Source organism: Anguilla rostrata, chromosome 12, assembly GCF_018555375.3.
Source record: "Anguilla rostrata isolate EN2019 chromosome 12, ASM1855537v3, whole genome shotgun sequence".
In the NCBI taxonomy this organism is placed as follows: Eukaryota; Metazoa; Chordata; class Actinopteri; order Anguilliformes; family Anguillidae; genus Anguilla; species Anguilla rostrata.
In genome coordinates this window covers 26,383,188-26,405,992 of record NC_057944.1, presented here as the reverse complement: position 1 = coordinate 26,405,992, position 22,805 = coordinate 26,383,188, and the positions used below count along the sequence as shown (strand labels likewise).

At 38.4% G+C, this 22,805-nt stretch overlaps 2 protein-coding genes across 5 annotated transcripts; one reads left to right on the top strand and one right to left on the bottom strand.

Annotated features, from left to right (window-relative positions):
* The first annotated feature begins 8 nt into the window (after positions 1-8).
* med31 (mediator complex subunit 31) lies at positions 9-2,702 on the top strand. Its single transcript, XM_064302039.1, has 4 exons — positions 9-247; positions 413-487; positions 716-812; positions 2,141-2,702. The coding sequence occupies exons 1-4, from the start codon at positions 226-228 to the stop codon at positions 2,331-2,333; spliced, it is 387 nt and encodes a 128-aa protein (XP_064158109.1). The 5' UTR covers positions 9-225; the 3' UTR covers positions 2,334-2,702.
* Positions 2,584-22,396, bottom strand: LOC135235950 (multidrug and toxin extrusion protein 1-like). 4 transcript variants are annotated; one of them, XM_064302035.1, is made up of 17 exons: positions 21,808-22,396; positions 14,962-15,063; positions 12,691-12,759; positions 12,281-12,429; positions 12,070-12,112; positions 11,680-11,724; positions 11,497-11,594; positions 11,315-11,412; positions 10,946-11,059; positions 9,532-9,599; positions 9,069-9,177; positions 8,770-8,845; positions 7,520-7,589; positions 7,195-7,327; positions 6,904-6,998; positions 5,876-5,942; positions 2,584-4,812 (listed from the first exon to the last, which is right to left on the bottom strand). In XM_064302035.1, the coding sequence occupies exons 1-17, from the start codon at positions 21,988-21,990 to the stop codon at positions 4,589-4,591; spliced, it is 1,743 nt and encodes a 580-aa protein (XP_064158105.1). In that variant the 5' UTR covers positions 21,991-22,396; the 3' UTR covers positions 2,584-4,588. The 4 variants fall into 4 exon arrangements, with proteins under 4 accessions (XP_064158105.1, XP_064158104.1, XP_064158107.1 ...); XM_064302034.1 differs by having other exon boundaries at positions 5,864-5,942; positions 21,808-22,394; XM_064302037.1 differs by lacking the exon at positions 5,876-5,942.
* Between the last annotated feature and the right edge of the window lie 409 nt (positions 22,397-22,805).

Sequence of the window (22,805 nt, the reverse complement as noted above, 5' to 3'; positions counted from 1 at the left end):
TTTACGTCATCTTTCCGACAAAAATGGCGACGTCGGTTTTATGTCCGAGATTTGTGTAGCTTCCTGCATTATTTTTTATGTCGCCGTAAAGCATAATTACAATATTAGGGGATATCAGTATTAGTTATACAAATTGTAGTTGTGTTCTTCAACTAAACTGGAAAACGCAGTCATTTTACGTGTTTTTGGTAATTCGCCATACATCCGACTGCTTGTTCGCTTGCGATGGCAAGTGCTATGGAGTCAGGTTTGTTTGTTTCTTTTTGCCGAAATAACGTCAGATAATGTCCTAACTAGAGATGTTCTTGGCTCTCTATTATTTGGGAAATGTTAATTCTCACAGTGATGGCTGCAAAGCTGATCTGAATTTGTTTGTATTTAACATCACTGTTATATTCCCATTTTCCCGCAGAAGAGCAGGCGAGGAATCGCTTCCAGTCAGAGCTGGAGTTCGTTCAGTGCCTGGCGAACCCGAACTACCTCAACTGTGAGTGCATCTAACCGACAGCGTGGGCATATACTGACTTTTACAAAGGCTACTGAGTTTCTGAAATTTGCACATCACAAGAGTCATGGCTACTATTAGCTGTATGTTGTCACATTTGTAAAATCGTGATTATATTTTTCATTTTATTTGGGCGGCATGCATACATTATGTATTAGAAATTCTGTTTTTAAGTGGCGAATTGCTTTTAAACCAATGTTTTGTTCGTAGTTTTAGCTCAGAGGGGCTACCTTCGAGAGAAACCATTTGTGAACTATTTGAAGTACCTGCTGTACTGGAAGGACCCAGAATACGCCAAGTACTTGAAGTGAGTTACTCGGAAAATTTACAAGCTTACTTGCAAACTTAAGTGTTTACATTACAGATGTGTATAACTCTTAGTTGCTGAACTTCAGATGTTTGTTAAACATGGTTTACAGACTGCATTGTTTCAGTAACGTCGTTTTACTAATACCCCACATTATGTACGATTTGATGAAAAACAGTACAAACATGACAAGTTACTCACCCATACAAAGCACTGTTTATAAGTCATTCAATCAAATCTAGGCCTTCCATTAAAAGTATGAAACAATATTGGTTATCTCACCTAGCTCACACAAATTAAAAAGCTGTATTCCAAACCAATGTTAAAAGTATATAGGCAATTTTTTCTTTTTTTCCAATGTCCTTTTTGCCATTGGTACACAGATAGGGGTGAAATGTTACGCAGACCCAATACAATAGATTTTCCAGTCGTTATTGGGGTAGCAACTAGCAGTTGTACAAAAATATGAACGAACCCGGTTTTTTTTTTTTCCAGTTCTATTGTTGCAAGCTGTAGCGTGTTGGTCAGTAGTTGATCTGGTGAGAACAGTGTGCGCTCCCGCTCCCTGTGCCTGCCCTTTCCTGTTACCTTTGCCCTTAAATATACAACCCTGTGCATCTAATCACCACCACCAAGTGTCCAAAATAATACTGCAGTGCAAAATATCTAAACAAAATGGTATGACATGCCAACAATAAACATAAATGGCTCCTACAAATAGTGTTACCCTAAATAGTTTCAAGCTTTTTCATGTCAATGTCAATTGAATGTCCTGTATGTCCTTATATTGCAACAATATAAAAAACGATTTTGTATGTATCTAACCATTATTTAGTTATGACATCTGGGAACATAAACAGCCCATGTCACATCAACCACCAACGCCTTATCAGTATCATCCATACTCCTTAAGCTGAAAATGTTGAATCTGGTCTGCTTGTCATGATGATATTGCTATGCATGGGTATACAACCTGCTGCTATATCTAAAAAGCAAAAACATTTACTATCCAAGTCACAGGATTGCCAACATTTAGATGTAGATTTTATGGGCCTAAGGTTTTATGAGCTGGATATGTGAGTGTACAGTTGACCCTTTAACACATAAGACTTAAGATCTTGGCAACAATCGAAAAGCAAAACAGCAGTGTGGAGGTAGTAACTGCAGTCCAAAAAATGTCTTTGTTTCTAATATGTCCTCGCCATTATGTAGCACAATTAAAAGGCCAAAGGTCCGCACTGTGATTGTGAAAAGCCTGCATCTGGCACTGATCTCTTCTCAGCCTTTGTCCTGCAGTGACGCTGGTTTCTTCCTGCCTTTTCTACCAGATACCCCCAGAGCCTGCACATGCTGGAGCTCCTTCAGTACGAGCACTTCCGCAAGGAGCTGGTCAATGCACAGTGTGCCAAGTTCATCGATGAGCAGCAGCTCCTGCACTGGCAGCACTACTCGCGCAAGCGTACGCGGCTGCAGCAGGCGCTGGCCGAACAGCAGCAGCACAGCAACGCCACGGCCAAGTGAAACCGGCCGCTCTGTGAGACTGTGTTGCATCCAAAAGGGTGGAAGAATGGACTTATTTGAATCTGGAGCTAAGGCGAAAGAGAAACGGGATAGAGCACTCTCCTTTTCACTTTTTTGGGTGGGCAGGGCAGGGCTGGGTGGGGAGGAGGGAGGGGTAGTTTTCCTTTGGGAAAGAATTGTTTGTATTCCTCTAAAGGCTTACATGTGCTTTTTTAAGCCAAAGTAAGTTGTGTGATGGAGTACTGCTAGATTTTTTTTACAGTTTTTTATTGCACAATTGTTTATTAGCTTAAAACAGTGTAAATTGAAACTGGTGTTTCTTTTCCACATTGTCTACAGCACAATACAAGTATATCATGTTGAAAATGAGCTGTAAGTGTGAATTGTATTGAAAACTGTGTTTGTCCTGTTTAGTGAGTCAGTGAAGGTGGTGTCCTAAACAACATCCTTGATGGGTTGGGCCCCTAAACATTTCTGGTATCTTGTGTAAGAAGTAGTTCTGTCCTCCCAGACTCAAAGCTAAATTTTTGATTGACACGCATGGGTGCAATCAATAGCATGGCGTGTGGGCACACTGGGTGTAGCTAGTGAACGTTGGTATTTTTGTGACCAGAGGCGAGGAGCGTACAGTGCAAGACGCACAGCACACCTGAAAAGTGGGTTGGATTATACTGAATATATCATCAGTGTGTGTGGTGCAGCTGGATTAATTAATAGCCAATCGAATTACCTTTTTATTTCCTTTTAAGAGCTGTGAGCATTGTGAAGGGTGTACTGCTAATTTCCATAGTCTGACGGCAATGGTAGATGAGGATAAGGATGTATTCAATGTTTCTCACAAGACATTCTTTTGTGTGAGGAGCAGAGTTTAGCTGTCAGTTGTTTTTCAAAAAATTGAGTGAATTTGAATGAATCTCATAAGAGAAATTTGTTAGAATTTGTTGAAATTTTCTTCCATCAGAATTAAAACATAACGTTGCAGGCCAGTTTTATTTTCCCATTAGATCTATAGCTAAATGGTTTAAGCGCACTATTCTATAACTAAGAACAGTATTTAGAAATTTTATTTAACAAAATAAAACCAGGGAAGGTTGTACAATGTCAGTGTGATCCTGTTCACAGCAGTAAAATGACTCTGTGGTGCTCAAACAAAAGAAATTATAATGCATGAGTCTGCCATTAATTCACAACAATGGCATGGCTTAACTGAACTGAGTGGGATGGGATGAGTTGTGGTTTTGGTTCCAAATCAGCATAAGTTTGACTTGCATTGTGTACTCAGACATTGCTAAAAGCAACAAAACATGAAGTCTATCAACCATGCAGGACTGTTGAGACATTTACATATAGAATTTAAATAGAACATATACAGAAGGGTACAGAAGAGGTAAAACCGGATTTTCACTTCACACATGATTAGTAACTAGTCCGCAAATGACGTAAAGCCTACAGAAAATCAACATTGGCTGATAAATGTTTCTTTTTGAACTCTGAAGCGGGTGGAAAAAATCTTAAATATTGCACAGAAGGTGGAATGATACATATGCATTCCAAATGACTGATGATGCAATAAGAATGTATCTTCCTGTAGACTATTGCAGTAAACACTGCTAAAGAATGACTGGGGAGATTGCCTGGACCAAAATAGGAGAAAACCATACCTACTCAGGCTTGGCTAGGAAAAGATGACATTCCCTGTCTGACAAGGCAATAAGTAAGAACATCCCATACATAAAAATAAAAACAGTCAAATTAATTACCCCCAAGCATAATATTTGTACAAAGTAAACGTTCCACTGCACTAGTAGCACTCATCGCACAAAACTCATTCAGCATGACCCCAACGTCACAGCTGAGCCTCCTCGGGCCTTTAAAGGGGTTCTGTTGCATTATCAAATGTTTCATCACAATACTGTATTTTAAAACATTTTTGGTAACTTAAAAAAGGGAGAGGGAACACAATAGTAAAATAATAAAATGAATTGTCACTGAGCCATGTAGTGTTTTTCTCCTACTCTGTAGTGTCTTTGTGACAGTTTTCTGTTAAATAAAATAGATTTGATTTTGATTACATTTGCTTTTATTTCCAGTATGCATACAATCACGGTTTGTCTTAAAATATTGAATGTACTAAATTATTTAGATATTTTCCATCAATATACTGGCATATAAAAAAATCACATTATTTCTGGATCCTACTTGGTTGTGGGTCCACTAGGTAGGATAACCGTCCATTAGGATAGTATGAGCATCCCTTATTTAAAGACTGCAGGGAGCAGCATGTTGGCGAGGATACCAGCAGCTAGGACGACCAACATACCGCACAGCGCTAACCCCCGGCGCAGAAACAGCTGCCTGAAAGACAGCACCTCCCCCACTGTGGTGAGGGTCCCACCTTCTCTCTCATGCAGCCCTTCCAGGTCTGAGTTGAACTCCCTGTGCTCCCCATCATGGATGCCTGGAGTAATTTCTGGAAGACCTAAACATAAATAATTAACACTTTCATTCAGTGACCTCTGCAATCAACACTGTCACACTTTGTTTCTCCTACCATCAATATGATGAAAACGCTCACAATGGGGGAAAACAACCTGTTGCGCTCCATAGAGTTAATATTAACAGCCGGTGGATTATCAAGATAATAGAAATGCTGAAACACTGTCGTGTGGTGGGCTGTATGAAAAAAAAGGACATGAACCCAGATCCGAAGTTATAAGTGCTCCCGTGCAAAAAGCTGCTTTTAACTAACGGTACTATGGAACGTTGTTAGCTATGTAGTTACATGTCACATAACAACCTAAAAAAACTAAAAGGACTAGGGGTACAGCTAGCAGATACAAAGTTAAGTGTAGGGTATGTGGCCTCACTAATGTTAGCCATTTGGTTAGCTAGCTTACATGTCCAGTCGCCAATGACTTGCTGGCTTTTGAAAAGCAATAGGAGTAGCTGCTGTGGGGGCTGAATCCTCATGTTCACACGATTAAGAAATTTAAACAAAGTACTCTGTTTGGCCTTCACCATTTTATTAACGTTAGTTTCAGAGATGGATACTAGGCAAAAAATAAGGTTCAATTGATTCATCATACATACATCATATACATCATAACATTATACTGTAATGTACACAAAACTTAAATGGCAGGGGAAAAATAAAGCAGCCTATCCAAATTTATGAAAAGAAAGTTTCCATAAGAGTTCAGAGCAGAGTCCACAGGTAACACAAAACATTATGGGCATTAACGCAGACTTGCTGGAAGGGGACATTGGAGGTGGTCAATACCCCCTGCTCACACTTGCTTCCTACAGTATTGGGACCAACTTGCATGACAGGCGGGACACTCACTAGTGCGGGGATTTGGCAAAGGAAAGTGCAGGGGGTGAACTGATACCAAAGTCTGAAAGCTCACTGTCACACTGCAGAAATGTATGGAATTTTCCTACATATCTCACATCAAATATTGTTTTTGACCTGTTTGACAGTGACTATTGCCCAACAGTGGGACTCCAGCTGTATTAGCAGGGAATGTTACCATGGGCGCCACCCTGCATCTCCACGGCCTGCGTCTGATCGCTCTGCTCTGTCGTCTGCACTCCAGCCCTGACTTGCGCCTGCAAACATCAACACCCTCATATTATTACAATAATCAGTTAAGATGGTGATGATGGTGCGCATCATGTGGGAACCAGCTGGTCTAGATGTTTTCGTTATCAGCATGACAAAGTTGGTCTTTGAGCACAGCTATTTTCATCATCAGCATGACCAAACTTGTCTATCCAGAAAGCTATACCCCCCTCCCCCCTTTTCCCCCCCACCTGAAGTACATCTGGTTCCTGATTTTAACAGAACTTGGGTCAGGCCAACATATGTATTGCCATCATTCTCTCAGTATAAAACTGAATAAATGTCAATTTTCACACTGCTTTTTAGTATCTCAAAAAATTGTTTTCTTTCTTTAGCTTGAGCAACATCAAAGAGTAGCAGTCGTCTGCTGACATTTACTACAAAAGTAATGCAAGGCTATCGCACATTTCTTTCAGCATCTTGATAAATAAGGAATTATCTTGGCTTAATATTTATAATTTAAGTGCCATGGTATAACCATAAACCATATCAAGCTGTGTGGTTTTCATGATATACAATTTTTTTCTTGATTTGCCTCTGTACTCCTCAGATTTAGAATAGACAATACAACGAGAGCACTGGTGAGCTCAGTAATCGCAAAGGAAGAACTATACACTTTATGACTGAAGAATTATCACCCTTATATAGAACGTTCCAGAATCTATATACATTGTATTTGTCCTGTTTTGTCATATTGGAGGGGTTGTAACCCCCTATCCTCCCTGTAAATTATGTCCTTTTTCCAAACAGTAGATTTGGGGGGGAATGGCAATAGGCTGTTTACTACTCCAGGCATGCTTATATGAGAAAAGCATAATTTGCCATGTTTGTTCCCTTATGCCTATATAGTATGTCTGTTACATTTCTAAGCTTAAACTACAAATTAAACTAAAAATTCATTTTAAAGGGCAGCATGTAATAATGCAGATTGAAGAAGCTGACACTCACCTCAATGCCAGCTTTTTTCCAGTCCAGTTTGAGAATGATGATGAAAAACAAACCAGCCTGGAGGAAAACACAAATTAAAAGGCCAGTCCACAAACCTGTGGACAAGAGCAGATATAAGTTACTGCAGACAGGAAAGAGAGCAGCACACAGTACTTTATTTTTCAAGCTGGCAAGGTGGTCTTGCAGGACTTGAGGAAGAAATATATGCGCAACATTTGAGATTGAGCAAGGCTGGTGGATTTGGGACAGGGATTTTCACCATGTGGCCAGTGATCTTCACATTATCCTTACCGGTGATTCCAAGATTCGCTGCAAACATCAAGGACATTCCAATGGGATACCCCACGAAGTAGAACCCCACCAGATTGCAAAATGCGGCAATCTTCTGTTTTGCCACCCCCCTCAAAATGCCCCCAATCACACCCTGTGAATGATACAACTCATCACAAGTAGAACTTCACAAGGAAAAAACTTTTGATCAAACTGTTTAATCAACAGTCTCATGAGCAATGCTAAGTAATGCTAGCTCTAATATGTTGAACCATTTAAAATAAATATAAGGCAAATCAGGAATGAATGCACTTTTACAAGTGAGATGGGAGTGTCTGTTACTTACTGCCGTTGCATCAAATAAGTGGAAGGGTGCATAGAGAACCATAACCTCCCCAACTCTTTTCCTGATCTGCCTGTAACCAAAAAGGAAGACAATAATGGATAATATATTGTATTTGTATAGCACCTCTCATAATGTCTCAGGTGCATATCTCAATGTACTCATGTTTCTGTTAAATGACAGGAAGACAACTGTTAGTTTTAATGTATACACAGTATCAGCCAAATGTAAATCAGGATTAAAAATGAATGTACACAATATAAACTATAAGGTTAGCATACCGTTCAATTTAACTGCACTCAAAATTAAGAAAATATCTAGACCTCATATAGTGAGTTTGTTTACCACTAGGGGAGCTGTAGGAAAATTATTTTATTTGGACAGTTTATTTTGTGTATTTTTACAGAACTTAAATTTTCACAAGTAATGCCATTTAGGCCTCAAATAAATGTTAAATTGAAATACGTTAGTGTATGAGGTGGTTGATACGTCTTTCCCCAAACCCGGTTGATAATAGGTGTTTGAACTCTATGATCCAACTGTATCATTCCCTCACATCTTGTGTCTTATCTACTTCCCTGGGAAGGAACCACATCAATGATCCATGACCCTGAAAAGTTGACAAACATTAGCTTGGTGACCATTATCGAACAGTTTCACTTTCAACATTCAGCAATATCATTTTGTGAGTAACTTGTGCATCATTTTGTGTAGCCGTGCCTACTTTGAGGAGCTCAGCCCTTCAGAAGGACTTCAGCATAGACTACTGCTCCTTTGCACTGAGAAGCCAATTCAGGTGGTTCAAACATCTGGTACGAATGCCCTCTGGGCGCCTCCCTTTGGAGGTGTACTGGGCACATCCAACTGGGAGGAGACCCCATGGCAGATCTAGGATATTCTGGAGGGATTACAAATCCCAGTTTGCCTAGAAAAGCAGAGGGATCCCCCTTGTAGGAAGATGCTGGGGAAAGGAGCTTCTGTGCTGCTCTGCTTGCTCTATTGCCACCCAGACCTTGACTTGGACCATGCGGAATAAGAAAATTGCTGGCGGGATGGATGGATAATAGTCACCAAGTTAAATCATGAAAGTGAATGAAACCTTAGAGCCTTCTGGAGGTTCTGAGGACTAGAGTTATTTGGGCTGTGGGGAGAGACACGCAAGAAACAGAATGAACACTTTCCCTTTAAAGCTTTCGATAGGCCAAAGGAACTGAGTAATGTCAGACACACAAATAATAAGTTGTGGTACTCACTGGTCACTTGTGAAGACAAAGCTAATCACATCCTTTGTCATCCCAATGGTCAGTGCCACACACAAGGCAATCACAACTGCATAACATATAAACAACAAGAAATCACTGAGTTTACATTTTTTAAGTGTTAGTGATATTTAATCATATTTCTTGATAAAAAGAAAGTGAACAACAAAATGTAAACACAACAGTGTTCGAACATTGAAGGGTTCTGGTGGATCTGCAATGATGTGGAGCAACTGACTGTAGTAGACTGTATTTCTGATGTCCACAGTGTGGTGCTTCTCTCTTCCTCATACCTCCACATACTACGGAGACCATGCTGGACAGCTGAGCCTGCTGTGCATTTCCAGCTCCCAGAGCATTCCCCACTCTCACGCTGGCAGCTACACTGAGGCCTAGAGGAAACTGAAGACATATACCATTCTGTTACTAATACCATGGATCTGCTTCAGACACACAGGTATTTAGTACAATCACAGGGACGAGTTTGGGAACCCCTAAATTAGAGGATTGCTTTGCTCCTACGTGGGACAGAATACTGTCAAGATGAATACTGTTGCCAAAATGGTAAAGAAAAATGAACCAACCAAGTTGACAGGGTCATTAAACAATGTTTCATTGGATGGGCAGTCATGAGTTAATACCAAAATGAGTTAATGCCAGAACCTACTCAGCGACCTGTGTTGCCCCACCTTAATTTCCCCAGACCCCCTGGGCTCTTGATAATTCATATTGTTTTAGCATATAGAATATATTTACCATAAATGACAGACCAGAGAGCACATTGACGACTGACTGTGAATCCAGTTCCACCTCACTTATTAGACCTGTAGTTGAGATTTGGTGGAAAGAAGTTTTTTTGTCATTTCATTTGGTTGGACTCAATTCGGATTTTACAATCTTGTCATTTGCAAGACTGTAGACCAAATACAATGTATAAGGCATTTAATTAACCATGAAAGATAATGGCCTGCTTGATGAATAGGTTTTAAAACATGACATTCGTTATTTACAATACAAAACAGTAACACTAACATAAAAAAGTGAGCAGAGCTCTTAAGTGCTAGAAGATTAAATGATAAAACAGCAGGTAATTTAATAAATAAGCAGTGTGTTCTGTGCTGTCCTCTCAGCAGCATAAATTACATTACATATGATGTACAGATGGGTGACAAATTAAAGGAAAAACCAACATGTAAGTGACAGTAAGGTGTTGGGTCATCACAAGCCACCAGAACAGCTTTAGATTCTACTGGAAGTCTCTGGAACTCTACTCGAGGTATGGAACACCATTCCTCCAAAAGAGATTCCCTAATCTGGTGTTCTGATGATGGTGGTGGAGAGCGCTGTCCAACATGTCGGTCCAAAATCTCCCATAGGTGTTCAATTGGGTTGAGATTGCTAAGGCCACAGCATATGATTCACATCGTTTTCATACACTGCTTCCTATTTTGCCAAAATACACTGCTTCCTTCAAATGCACCAAAATTATGGAACTCTTTACCACAGTACATAAGAGACTGTAAGTCCTTGAGTAGTTTTAATTCTTAAGGCATTACTTTTTACTTATTGCTTTTACTGTACATAAATGTTTATCATTGTATTTAATTAAAATTTTTTAGTTTTTTCGCGTTATTATTTGTTTTATTGCCATTCGTCAGTAATTTTAAAAATATTTAACCTTTTATTTTATGTTCTTTGTTTCTCATAATTTGTTAAACTGTTTTGAATCTTTCTTTTATTTTTCTTATATTTTACCATCTTTAATCATTGTTTCTTATTTAACTAGTTAATTGTTCTACTGTTTACTCTTATGTTCTGTGAAACACTCTGTGATACATCCTACCAACAAAAAGTGCTATATAGAAAGTTACTATTACTATTATTATTATAAATGCGTAAAATATATTAGTTTTACTGTACGAATATCACTAAATATTGGTCCTTATTGAAGAAAAAAGATAACCCCTTCCTCGTCCCTCAGATGATGATGATGCATTTTCATCCAACAAAAGTGCTTACATGGAAGAGGAAAGAGGCTAATTTTTAAAATTGTATTATAACAAACATTATTTTCTGGCACGCTAGCAATTTATATGTTGTTATTTCATTGTAGCATATTGTGTTTCACCTCCACACGGACAGGTAATCAACAAAGCACAATGCCGGTTACCTGCCAGGAATCCGCCAATGTCATATACCCACCACTCCAGACATGTCATGAGCATGCTGGGTATGGCTAAGTTGAGGAAGGATCCCCATTCCTGCAGACATTCCACAGACCAGCCTAAAGGGGTACCAAAGATGTATGTTTGAAACATTATAGCTGCGACACATATGACACCCCATGATTTTTGCTTTCACTTGATAAATATATATCAAGTGTTTACCACAAGCATATTTGCCCACTCTCAAAATATCTCATGCACTGTTATGATCTTGGGTCATCACTTGAATACACAGGAATGAGTTCAAAAGGCAGGTGATGGCAATTTGGAGTGCAGTACTAGCCAAGTTATTTATCCTTTGCACTGGAACTCACCTCCCCAGGTGGGCTTATGCAAACCCTTGCAGTAAATGTAGGCAAACAGGAACAGAGCCAGGTAGTACTGGGATATGGTGTTGGCTGCAGCTGAACCACTGTAAATAATGCCATATTTATTGATTATTCTACAAGCCAGAACACTGAAGTCTTTTCTCAACGTGTCAGCTTTGAGTACTCACACTACACCAAGGTCCAGTACAAACAGGAAGATGTAGTTGATCAGTGCATTCAGGACATTTCCCACAATTCCTGTGATCACCTGGGGCCATATTATACCCTGAAATGAATGCTTTATTAAAATGAAGCCTAAGGAAAAACAGCCATTCATATGTTGACAAGTGAAGCAGTCTGTGCTTTTTTACCTGAGTTTGAAGATACCTTCCTTGTAGCTGGAATAAAAATACTGCCTGTAAGGAGCACACATTTAAATGCATTAGTAAATGAGGTGCCAAATGCAGTCGGTGTATTGTGTCTGACATGGTTGATGATTGGTCATACGACAAACTGATGTATCCACTTGATGCCAAACTAGTTACCATTGGCACCAATTTGTGTATGAAACACAGTTTTTCATAATCCTGTTTTATTAAACCTGCTGACCACGCATGCACTTGTCTGTTTATGTGTGTGTGTTTGTGTGTGTGTGTGTGTGTGTGTGTGTGCGTGCACATACATACGTGTCTTCTCATAATTGTGAGTGAATTTATGTATGTGCTGTGTTGGAGAATGTGCATGTTTGTGTGTTTACTCACAGGTAGTGCAGGCATAAAGACCTTCACATACATCTGGGCCAGCCTTAAGGGGTCAGAAAGAGCTCCATCAGAGTATGAAATAGTAAAACAAAAAACACAACAAAAAACAATAACAGAATGGCGGCTGAATCCGGATTCTAGAAGCCTTATTTTAAGTCAACATTTAAAGGCAACAGATTTTAGTTAAAGGGCATAGACATTGCTTCCTTGCCTGGCCACCTCTGGGGTTTGCTTGACAGCCAGGACGAAGGATTCTGTATTCATAAGAATAGCCCAGCATGGGCAACAAGCCAGAAGTAAAATTAGGATACCCCTCTGCAGAATGACCCCCACTCTCTTTAAGTTACAGCTCCCAAAGGTCTGCAAGAGGAGAAAACAAGAGTTCAGTTTACTTAAGTGACCTGGGGAAACAGACTGTCTTGAACCATTTGAGTAGTACTTAATGTGACCAAAAATGAATTTCGTAACTTTTACATATAATTACTTTCTTTATTGTTTTTAATTAAGGTGAAACTACTCAAATTCTTATATGTGTGAGATGTACCGTCAGATGCCTGCTAGGACAAAATCTGACAGCCCATAACAAAACAGAAATAAGAAGATAAGGACGTACACAATTACCTGAGATAATAATGTGTCACATACTGATGCTAATCCAAATCCAACTGAAACAGCTGTAACATTGATCACCTAGCAGATAAAAGATAAGCAAAAATATTATTGAAACTTCAGTAACATTTTATTTTAAGGTCCACTAAACCATTTTAAATAGCATTTTAACAATTAGTAAACATACTATAAATCATTTATATTTATTTACATTAATAAACACGTTTAAAAAAAATTGTGTTAACAAAGGTTTTCATCATTTCTTAGTTCAATAACAAAGTACAAAAACAAAAACAACACAATAGCTACATTAACATTAAGGTCCTTTAAATGGTTTTTAAAAAGTTATAAATTACTGTTAAATAGTTAAATAGATAGTAAGTTATGATTGTTCATGATGGCTTAAGAACACTCTTGATCTACCCATGCTAAGAACACTGTATGTTGGCTTATAAAATTAAATAATCATAAAGCATCTGAATATCATTTGTTATTGTATTGGCTTGTAAGGTTTTTTATGCCTGGTAGTTTATTAATATTAATAAATACATGAACTAATTATAGCTACAGACTTACAGTTTACTAATGGCTAAAATACAATTTAATAATGCTTAATTTATAGTTTAGAAACAGACCTTAAAATGATATTTATTACCAGCAAATTAGATTTCAGATGTTACATTGGGAAATAATTGTTTTTCAGTGTGAACACTGAACATTGGGAAACAATAACACATAATATGAAGCAACCTCTGTTTCACAAATCTATGGAAATATTTCTGAAGTGGTCAATGTGAGATAGAATGAATTGACAATGTAGCCTAGGCTGTCACAGTACAGCTAGGCGAATTAGCGCTCTGTATGTCCAGACATCGGGCTCATCAGGATTCTGGAATTACAGTCAATTGTTATGCTTGTATACTATGAGATGTTTACTCTGATCTAATGTTACATATAAATTAGTGTCTTCACACAAACCGCAATGTCATACCATAAAAGATCATACCTACCATGCATAAAACACTTGCAAATCACCCGCTTAATCTGTTCATAATGCCATCATAATGTTTAATACCATAAAACCACTCCCTTACAAAAAAGAAAAGGAAAACTGTAGGCTACACATGACGGCTTTAAATATACACCCACTAGTCTGACTTTGACAACTCTGGGACTAAACTGGCTCTTTTAGTTAATAAAATGCAAAAGTAAGTCAGCTTTCTTATGTTTATCTTATATTACTGTGCTTATAAAGCTCTGTAGGATCCACCTTTTCAAAGTTCCCTTCAGCATAAATTTTTTATTTTGTTCCTGCAAAAATGCCTTTCGTTTCTGGTTTTCGTTTTCCGTTGATTTAACGTGAAATAGGCTAAACCTATTCTGTTGAATACGAGAGGTCAGTTAATTCAAAGCAGATAATGCTGTTAATTTATTTAAATGGTTTAATGCATTTACACATTTACATTTATTTATTTTATTTGTCTTTAGAGTGAAATAAATAAGTTATAAGAGCTTGGTTTAACCAGAAATAAGCTACCTGTGGGCTGTCTCATACCGACAAATCCACAAACTTGCCTAATGCATTCTGTGTCAGCAATTCAAATCCTCTTAATGAAGGTATTGATCATGTTCGAAAAGCAACAGTCATAAGAACACATTTTGGAGCATGGACTTTCAGGCGATCAGAAAATACATTGGCATGGTTTCAGATATCAATCCTGTTGTCACATACTCTAAATCTGAACCCATGCCAATGTATTTTCTGATGGCCTGAAAGTAGAGGAAAAAAGAATAGTTAAATCATTGCACTGAATGGCCAAATCATCTATTCGACTAAGAAAATTTCAAGTCATGTACAGTCATAGTACATAGCCTACTATGTATACTGGCATATGTACTACAGTATACCACAGTAAAATGTCATGTAGGAACCTATAGTCTCACAGTAAAACATTCATTGGCACTGTAGACCAACACATGGTAAACAGTATTCATTAAACCTAATAATACAGTTTGGTGGTTAAAGGTTCGATGAAGAAGTGGAAACCAGCAACAACTCTATCAGTCCAGTACTATGGTTGCCTACCCCTGATGTAGTGCTGTCAGCCTTAGCACAGTAAATACTGTGGTATGCTATGTTATACTACTGTACCATGTTCCAGTTTTTTATGGGATCCTATTGTCTCTGACAATTTTGAAACAAAACATTAATTGGTATGTCACAGAAAAAATCTAATACTAATAAGGACAGATAGGACTGATTATTTCAGAGATGTCACTCACAGCTGTTGCCAGACCAACTGCAGCCAGCTCTGTCTTCCCCAGATTTCCACAGAATGCGGTGCTGACAAGAGGTATAAAAAACATAAGAAGCTCAGAAATGAGCTGAGAAAGAGAGAGAGGGGGAGGGGGTAACTGTTAAACATGACCATAGAACCTAAGTGTCTTTGACCATGAGTTATCGCAATGTTTTTCCAAGTTCCTGTTGTTGACTATACACCAGAGTAAATTAAAATAAATGGAATATTATTATTATTATTATTATTATTATTATTATTATTAATTTTTCATTTCTGTTTTCATAAAAAGCTAATAACATAATGTTCAAATTATTCCAAATATTTAATTGCTGATCATTCAAATGAAATTAATCAGTCCTGGTTCTCAACTACTCTAATTGGTAGAGAGGGGAGTCACAGATTTTAGGGGTGCAACTTTTTAATCAGGGCATAGTGTGTGCCATACAATTTACAGGCTCTTTTCATCTTTTGTATGCTAATGTGTATTATACACAGTGTGGTCCATAAGTATTTGGGCAGTGACACAATTTTTTGTTGTTTTGGCTCTGTACTCCAGAAAATTGGATTTGAAACAAAACAATGAATATGTGGTTTAAGCGCAGACTACCAGCTCCAATTTGAAATGGTTGCTATGTACTACTTCCTCTGACATCTAGCTCCGACATTGTCTGCAACAGTATAGCTGATAGCGAGAAAAAAAATTAGTTAGCTAGCTAGCTACAAGTTGCAATGCTTCTGTGGGTGGTTCTGCTGTTGGGGAACTTGCAAAACTGACATGCATTACCTTGAATGTTTGGAGAGGAGGGGGTCATTTTTATTCCATTTCTCAAGCCAAAATCAAACTTGAAAAAGTGTTGTGGATAAAACTTGGACAGATGCGGTCAATACAGCAGACAGATTCAGCTAGCTACATTTGCATGAAGGTAAGCTATAATCCGCCATTTAATAACATTAGATAACATGTGCATAAGAGAGTAAAAGATCAATAAATTCTACATATTAAGGCACAGGAAGACTGTGTATCTAATAAACAACTGGTGCTAGCAAAGTCTAGAGGCCAGGGGTAAATCCCATAAAGACCTCTATGTGAGAGGCTAAATACCTCTGAGTGAAAGGGAAAAGACCTCAGGGATAAGGCTGGGTCAAAAGACCTCTATTAAGGAGGCAAAATACATTACCTGTAAGGCAAAAGACCCTGAGTAGGATTACTGTGAGGCAAAAAAGACCTTTTGAGAGAGGCACACTTGAAAGTGTTGTGTTACATTCTGCTTTGTATTGGGTTTTTTGCATTGTTGTATTGTCATCTTGTGAGCCAAAAAAGTTTTTCAGTATTCTACAACGTGATTATAACAGTATTATAATGGCAGATGGCTCTCCTTTTAAGACCACCCAACCTTTTGAGATATCTACAAAGAAGTTATGGATATCTTGAAAGGAGACCGATCTTATTTTGGAGATATCTTTGATTATCATTCAGTCTGGTCAGAATGCATTTATAGATATCTTCAGTTATCATTATGACTAATCAAAATACAGTTGTAGATATGCAAGAAGGTCTTTGTTCTATTTACTTCTCACTCTGCCTGCACAAAACAGAGGTCGGTTGCACGACAAACCAAAGGGATAAATGGAGTTATCAACTGAATCATTATCATTACATAACTAAGAAATATGCAGAATTGAAGTTTCTGATAGTTGGGGTTGTGTTCATTAACTGCATAGTGTCGAGGGGATAGCTGTCTCATTAGACTGGTTTTCCTACCTGCTTTACATAACAACTGTTGACTTTTACCTGGATACAAATCCAGACATTAGGAAAATCATGTATGAAACCTAATGGGTGTGAAAATAACCACTGTGCTTATTCTAAAATGCCCTCTGCCATGTTATTGGTGTTCTCAGAAAAAGGTTTTATATGTTACAGTGGGGCTGGGACTAGATTAATGGGTGAAAAGTGTGTGTAATTACACAGATAACTGTGATTCTTCAAGAAATACGATAGCTGCTATTACTAAACCAGATGGAACTAATTATACTATTACAGCACATAAGTGTAGAATGTTCAGACTCCAGTACACCTTGCAACAATGGAGTATGTTTGTGGAAAGAAGGCAAATGCATGGTTGTCAGCGGGGTGGAGTGGGGTACCGTATGTGATGTATGTAGTAGGACAAATAATTAATGAGATTAAACAAATGGCTGTGATAATTGAATCTGTAGCTAATGATACAATGTGCTCTGTGCTTTCCTGGATTTACCGTTGTGCATTGGGTGAGTGAACAATCATCATTTGAGTTCCTATCTCCTTAAAACTGTCCCACCAGACATGGATTTAATTATTACCAGGAAAACCACCCCTCACAACAGCAAAAGCTCTACAAGATCCAAACTCAGATGAACATTATGCTGTATTTACTAACTCTGGCAGCTCTGAATGACTTGTTCTTTTTGCAAAAGGATTCTGCCATGTGCTTTTTAGCCAGAGACACTGATTATGAAATCTGTATGCTTATTGGAAAATTAAAGTATGTCATTTTACTGCTGTTATTATCCGGTAATGTGCAACTAAATCCTGGTCCTATACAATCTATTCCAACTCTAGTAGATTTAAAAAATAGAACCGGTCTTGGCTTTGTGCACTTTAATGTTAGAAGTCTTCTTCCTAAAATGAATATGATTGGGTTAAAACGACGAATATGGACATTCTGGTTTTATCCAAAACATGGTTAAAGAAATTGGTACCTGCTACTTTCTTCAGGTCAGGCTTGTCTAACTTGGGTGTAAGTGCCAGACTCTTTCTGCAGAAATAAATCCTATTTCTTATATGGATATACTGTACCTTGTTGTGCCTAGTTATTATAAGGGGAGCATTTTCTCTGCTCAACAGTATTTACATCCATATTGGGTGTTCCGAGTAGGGATTATAGCATTCTGTTTTAGAAGTAATCCCCCAATTTTAGGGGACCATAAGTAATTGGACAAATTAAGTTTAAATGAAGTCATCATATTTAGTACTTGGTTATAAATCCTTTACATTCAATGACTGTTTGAAGTCTACAACCCAGAGATATGACCAGATGCTCTACCAGGCCTGTACTGCGGTCATCTTCAGTTTCTGTTCATGTTTCAGACACTTTTTGCCTTCAGTCTTGTCTTCCACTGATTGACTTGGTCAGCAAAGAACATTGCAGTTTTTTCCCTGAAAAACTCCTTTTTTTACGTACGTTTTGACTCATTGTCCTGCTGCAAGATGAAGCACCATCAAAAGCATTTTGAGGAATTTGGCTGGATCTGAACAGATGAGATGTTTATGTACACTTCAGAATTCATCCTGCTGCTGGCGTCAGCAGTCACATCATCAGTAAAAAGAAGTGAGCCAGTTCCAGTAGTAAGCCACAACACTACCTCCACCATGTTTCACAGATGGGGCAGGGTGCTTTGGATCATGAGTAGTTATTTTCTTTCCATACTTTCTTTTTTGCATCACTTTGATACAGGTTAAGACTCACCTCATCTGTCCATAAGACCTTGTTCTAGGACTCTACCGTTTTTAATTAACGTTGTTGTCCTCTCTCCTGGCACTGATTACCACATCCATAGCTCCATTCATTGCCAGTGAAAACTCCTGTCCCCATTCAACCACAGAATCCAAGGCCTTCTGAGACCCCATCAGGAGCTCCGTGATTATAAGGTCACCGGCATATTTCACTGGGATAACAGAGGGAGGCAAAAGTGAATCCAGGCTGTTGATGCAAATGACAAAGTGCAATGGGGACATTAGCCCCCCCTGGGGGACACACAGGAACCCCACTGCACCCTTTGCTCTCGATCACTCAGATAGCTCCTCACAGTGAGCCAAAGGGGGCGTCTGACACACGTCAGCCAGAGTATGAAGCAATTGACAGTGTTTTATTGTGTCAAAAGCACAGGAAAAATCAACAAAAACAGCATGAACATCCATTTTGGGGTTGTTATTGAGTGCTTCGTGCCAGCATTTACCAGCAATCCACATGATGGTTTGATGGTCAGAGGTGCCAACAGGGGGCAGATGCACAGGTGGCTCATACATGGAATAAATGTTGGTCAAAATTGAATCAGGTTGATTGGCTTTTCTCGTTGCACCAGCCACAACTTGTTTCAGTCCATGTCTGATGCAGATAGTGTCAGACTTGTACATATTCTTGTCCCCAAGAATGACAACTGCAGCATGCTGGTAACTACATTCGATGTTGCCAAGGCAATGATCCAGATACTGTGTGATTATTGTGTCTGGTTTGGCCATCGCTGAGGAGCGTGGTGGAATGTACAGCACTGCAGCGATGATGGAACTAAGCCCACGGCGAAGACGTTTAGGGCGCAACCAGACCCATAAGGCTTCATACTCATCTTCCTCCAAGTGAGTCAGTCGTTTCTGTGTGATGTTATTACAAGCATACAGAGTGACTCCTCCTCCTCCGCTGCCCTCACGATCACGCCGATGTAAAATGTATCCAGGAAAAGTTACAATAGAGTCTGGAATGTCAGCATTTAGCCAAGTCTCTTACACGGCGACAAGAGCTGAATTGTTGTTCACTGACATACTATGTAACTCATCGCATTTGTGGCGTAGCGAACGCACATTAGAAAGGAGAAATCCGGGCAAGGATGGCTTTGGTTTGTTTTGAGTTGTGCTTATATGGACTAGGCTCATAGAATGGGAGCAAACCACTAAACAGTCTTTGCCGAGTCAACTGTGGTTCGGTGCAAGCTGTGGTTTCACAGAAAGTTTGGCGATTACCAACAATTGTGCGTATTGGACGAAAAACATTCTTTATTACCCCTTGGGCGAGATCTAAGTCGTAGTATTCCATTAAGCTGAAGTTTAGACTTCAGGGGCGTAGCAAATTTACTCAGGCTTCTTAAAAAGTGTGTATTGGTGGTGTATCCAAGTTGTGCCATTATCAACAGAAAAACAAAAACATTAACTCAAAAAGTTTCCAGTAGTAGTCACCATCCAGATCAACTCATTATGTCCCATCTATATCCTATGGATAGCCCACAGAGTTCTTGGACTTGAAAAAATAAAGTCAGAGGCTAGGTGCATATATGAAGGAGAAGGCCGTGTTTCCTATAATCCATCCAAAATCTTTAAAGGTGAATTTCATCCAAATGTCTTGACCCTCAGATTACCCATGTTGTCTTTCAAATATTTGATTTCTCTATGTATTTCTTAGCTAATACTGTGTTAAAATCAATAAATAGAGCAGTAAAAGTTTAAAATCTTGGAGCCCAAATTCATGCGGCTGCCCTTAGAAGCGCCACCTAGAGTGCATCTCACCTCTAGAGTGCATTTCATAATAATATTTCCAAACTCCCTTTTTCATTTCATAATGAGATTTTTCCAAATGGCATGACTTCCTGTCAATCAACACCAGCAGGGCTGGAAATGCCCATTGATTGTGATCTTTTGCAATTGATTAACTTAGTCTTGTTCAAAGAGCAGCTGAATTTATATTTGACCTGCACCACCTTGTTTTACAGTTTGATCTAGTTTCATGAGTCAGGGGCAGCTAAGCTTTACACATTCATTTTCATATAGAACACTTTATGCAAATGAGGTAGACACACCTATACCACACACCCCAGGGCGCATTTTAAAAAACTGTACAGGAGGCGGAGTCAGGCTGAAACAACAAGTACAATTACTCTTTAAATGTTGCTACCTATGCTCCTGTCAATTCTGTAACCTTTTAATATTCAGATCAGGAGGTGCAAGGCAATGCATCTGCTGATTGTATGATGCAGATGTTTTCTGTACACATGACAAGAAAACAATTTTCAGGGTATTTTAGACAGTGAGTTGTTCCAGTTTGCATTACATGGGTGAAAACAAAAAGTCAGCGCACAAGCTTGGACCAAAAAAATCACACTTTCAGTTGTAATCATGATTTAATAATAGCCTATATTTTATGAGACCGATTAATTATGAAACTGCTTGTATTTTTGCTACATGAGGTAATATTCATATCTCCTGCATTCATTAGTGACTACTTGTGAGGATTATGAAAACGGATACGTTTTAATTAAGTCTTCGCTATTCTAAAGTTTTCCCCCTACATCATGAAGATTAGCTTGTGTGTGTTTTTGCGATTTCATTTCATTCCTATAAAGTAGGCCTATTTGCATTCATGCAATTTTTGTGGATGCATTATTTATTTGACCTATTTGCAGCCTATATTGGAAATTTGTTCAGGGAGCGAGTATAAAAATTGCGGCCTATAATTTTAACATGCAGATATTTGCCGTGCTGCGGCTTTTCCTGAATGTGTAAAAGCAACCAATGACCGTGAGTGACCACGTCCCGCTCATGTACATTGGCAGGACGTTACAATTTTGATGTCTCGTTATGAAATGAAAAATGGAGTTCGTCATTCGGAAATAATTCATTCGGAAAAGTGCCACAATGAAATGAAAAAAGCCATTAGCAAATACAACATATTATGAAATAAAATATGGTCATGTTGTGAAAATAACAATCACGAGATGTCAATTATTTAAATATTTCGAAATTAATTAATTAATAGATTTATTTATTTATTTATTTATTTATTTATTTAATAATTGAACTATTTATTAATATAATTCCACATTATTATTTATTTAATTATTTCATTTTGGCACGTTTAGTCCTCCATAGACCACAACGGGCTGTTAAACTACTCAACGGCTACGTTAAGGACTTGGACATAGCGAAGTAGCCTATCCTAGAGAAAAATGAGAACAGTTGGAAAAAACAGATTCACACTAGAAAAATAGACAGTAGGAAAAGATAAGCACAAACGAATCTCACCAGGGGTCCAGCTAATTGTGCTAACTGAAGGATTTCTTTCCAGAAGTCGAGAGGTATCCCACGCCTCAGACGCCTGTAAAATCCGTAAACATTTTGTTGACTTGAGTCCGAGTTTGTGACAGCCTTTCTGTCCGAATAATGGTTTCCGTTCATCTCGCTAGTTTCAACGTGGGTCGTCTCCATTCTGTAGCAAAATGCATAAGTAGACCTACCCTATATTAGCCTACAGCGTAAACTAGGCTACGATGCACGTCTTTCTGGTGCTATGGAAATATTTGTAGCTGAATACGGATCGTCACTTTAGGCAAAATAGGGTAACTTTTAAGATATCTTAGCACCGCCCCAAAAATAACTGGACAAGCTGTGCCTATAAGGAAATTGCCTACAGCGATGTTAAGGTGAAAACGACATCCCTGATTACAATGAACTTCCGCCAAACCTCCTCTTGCATAAGCGACCTCTCATTTTCAGTCTCATTTAAATGTTGTACATTTCTAAAATAGGTGGACTGCTTGTGGAAGTGCAAACTAAATGTTCTCTGTGGTGTGAAAACAAGAAAGGAGGGGAGCAAAATTGTTTTTTTCTTTCTTTCTTTGTTTTGCACATTTTGAAATTGTATCAGCTGCGATGCTCATTTAAATATTACCTGTTCATTCGATTTCATCCGTCTGGTCCCGTTGTGGGCTATGCCATTGGAATAACATTGAGTTAAATATGCCAACAATAAAATATTACAATCGTGTAAGTAATGTAAGGAAACAGCATAAAACCATTGTAGCTACATAACGTTTTGCAAAATTCTGTCAATCAGAATGTCACATGAAAAGTAGCATTGAATGATTACATGGTCAGTATTATGCTATATGGGTAAGCCTACAGAAATCGTATAATTAGCCTACTAAAATACATCAGCCCACAAGGGTAAATGCACAGTTGTTATTACTAACAGTTAACTTAGATCCTGTGCATGCATTTTTTTTTTTTTTTTTTGTACGTCG

Excerpts from the sequence above, each read along its gene's own strand:
- med31 (XM_064302039.1), top strand. The coding sequence starts at position 226 with ATGGCAAGTGCTATGGAGTCAG. Across the intron at positions 248-412 it reads GGCAAGTGCTATGGAGTCAG|AAGAGCAGGCGAGGAATCGC; the intron begins GTTTGTTTGTTT and ends ATTTTCCCGCAG. Across the intron at positions 488-715 it reads GAACCCGAACTACCTCAACT|TTTTAGCTCAGAGGGGCTAC; the intron begins GTGAGTGCATCT and ends TTTTGTTCGTAG.
- LOC135235950 (XM_064302034.1), bottom strand. The coding sequence starts at position 21,990 with ATGGAGACGACCCACGTTGAAACTAGCGAGATGAACGGAAACCATTAT. Across the intron at positions 12,113-12,280 it reads CAAACCCCAGAGGTGGCCAG|GCTGGCCCAGATGTATGTGA; the intron begins GCAAGGAAGCAA and ends TGACCCCTTAAG. Across the intron at positions 6,999-7,194 it reads AGCGAATCTTGGAATCACCG|GTTTGTGGACTGGCCTTTTA; the intron begins GTAAGGATAATG and ends TCTTGTCCACAG.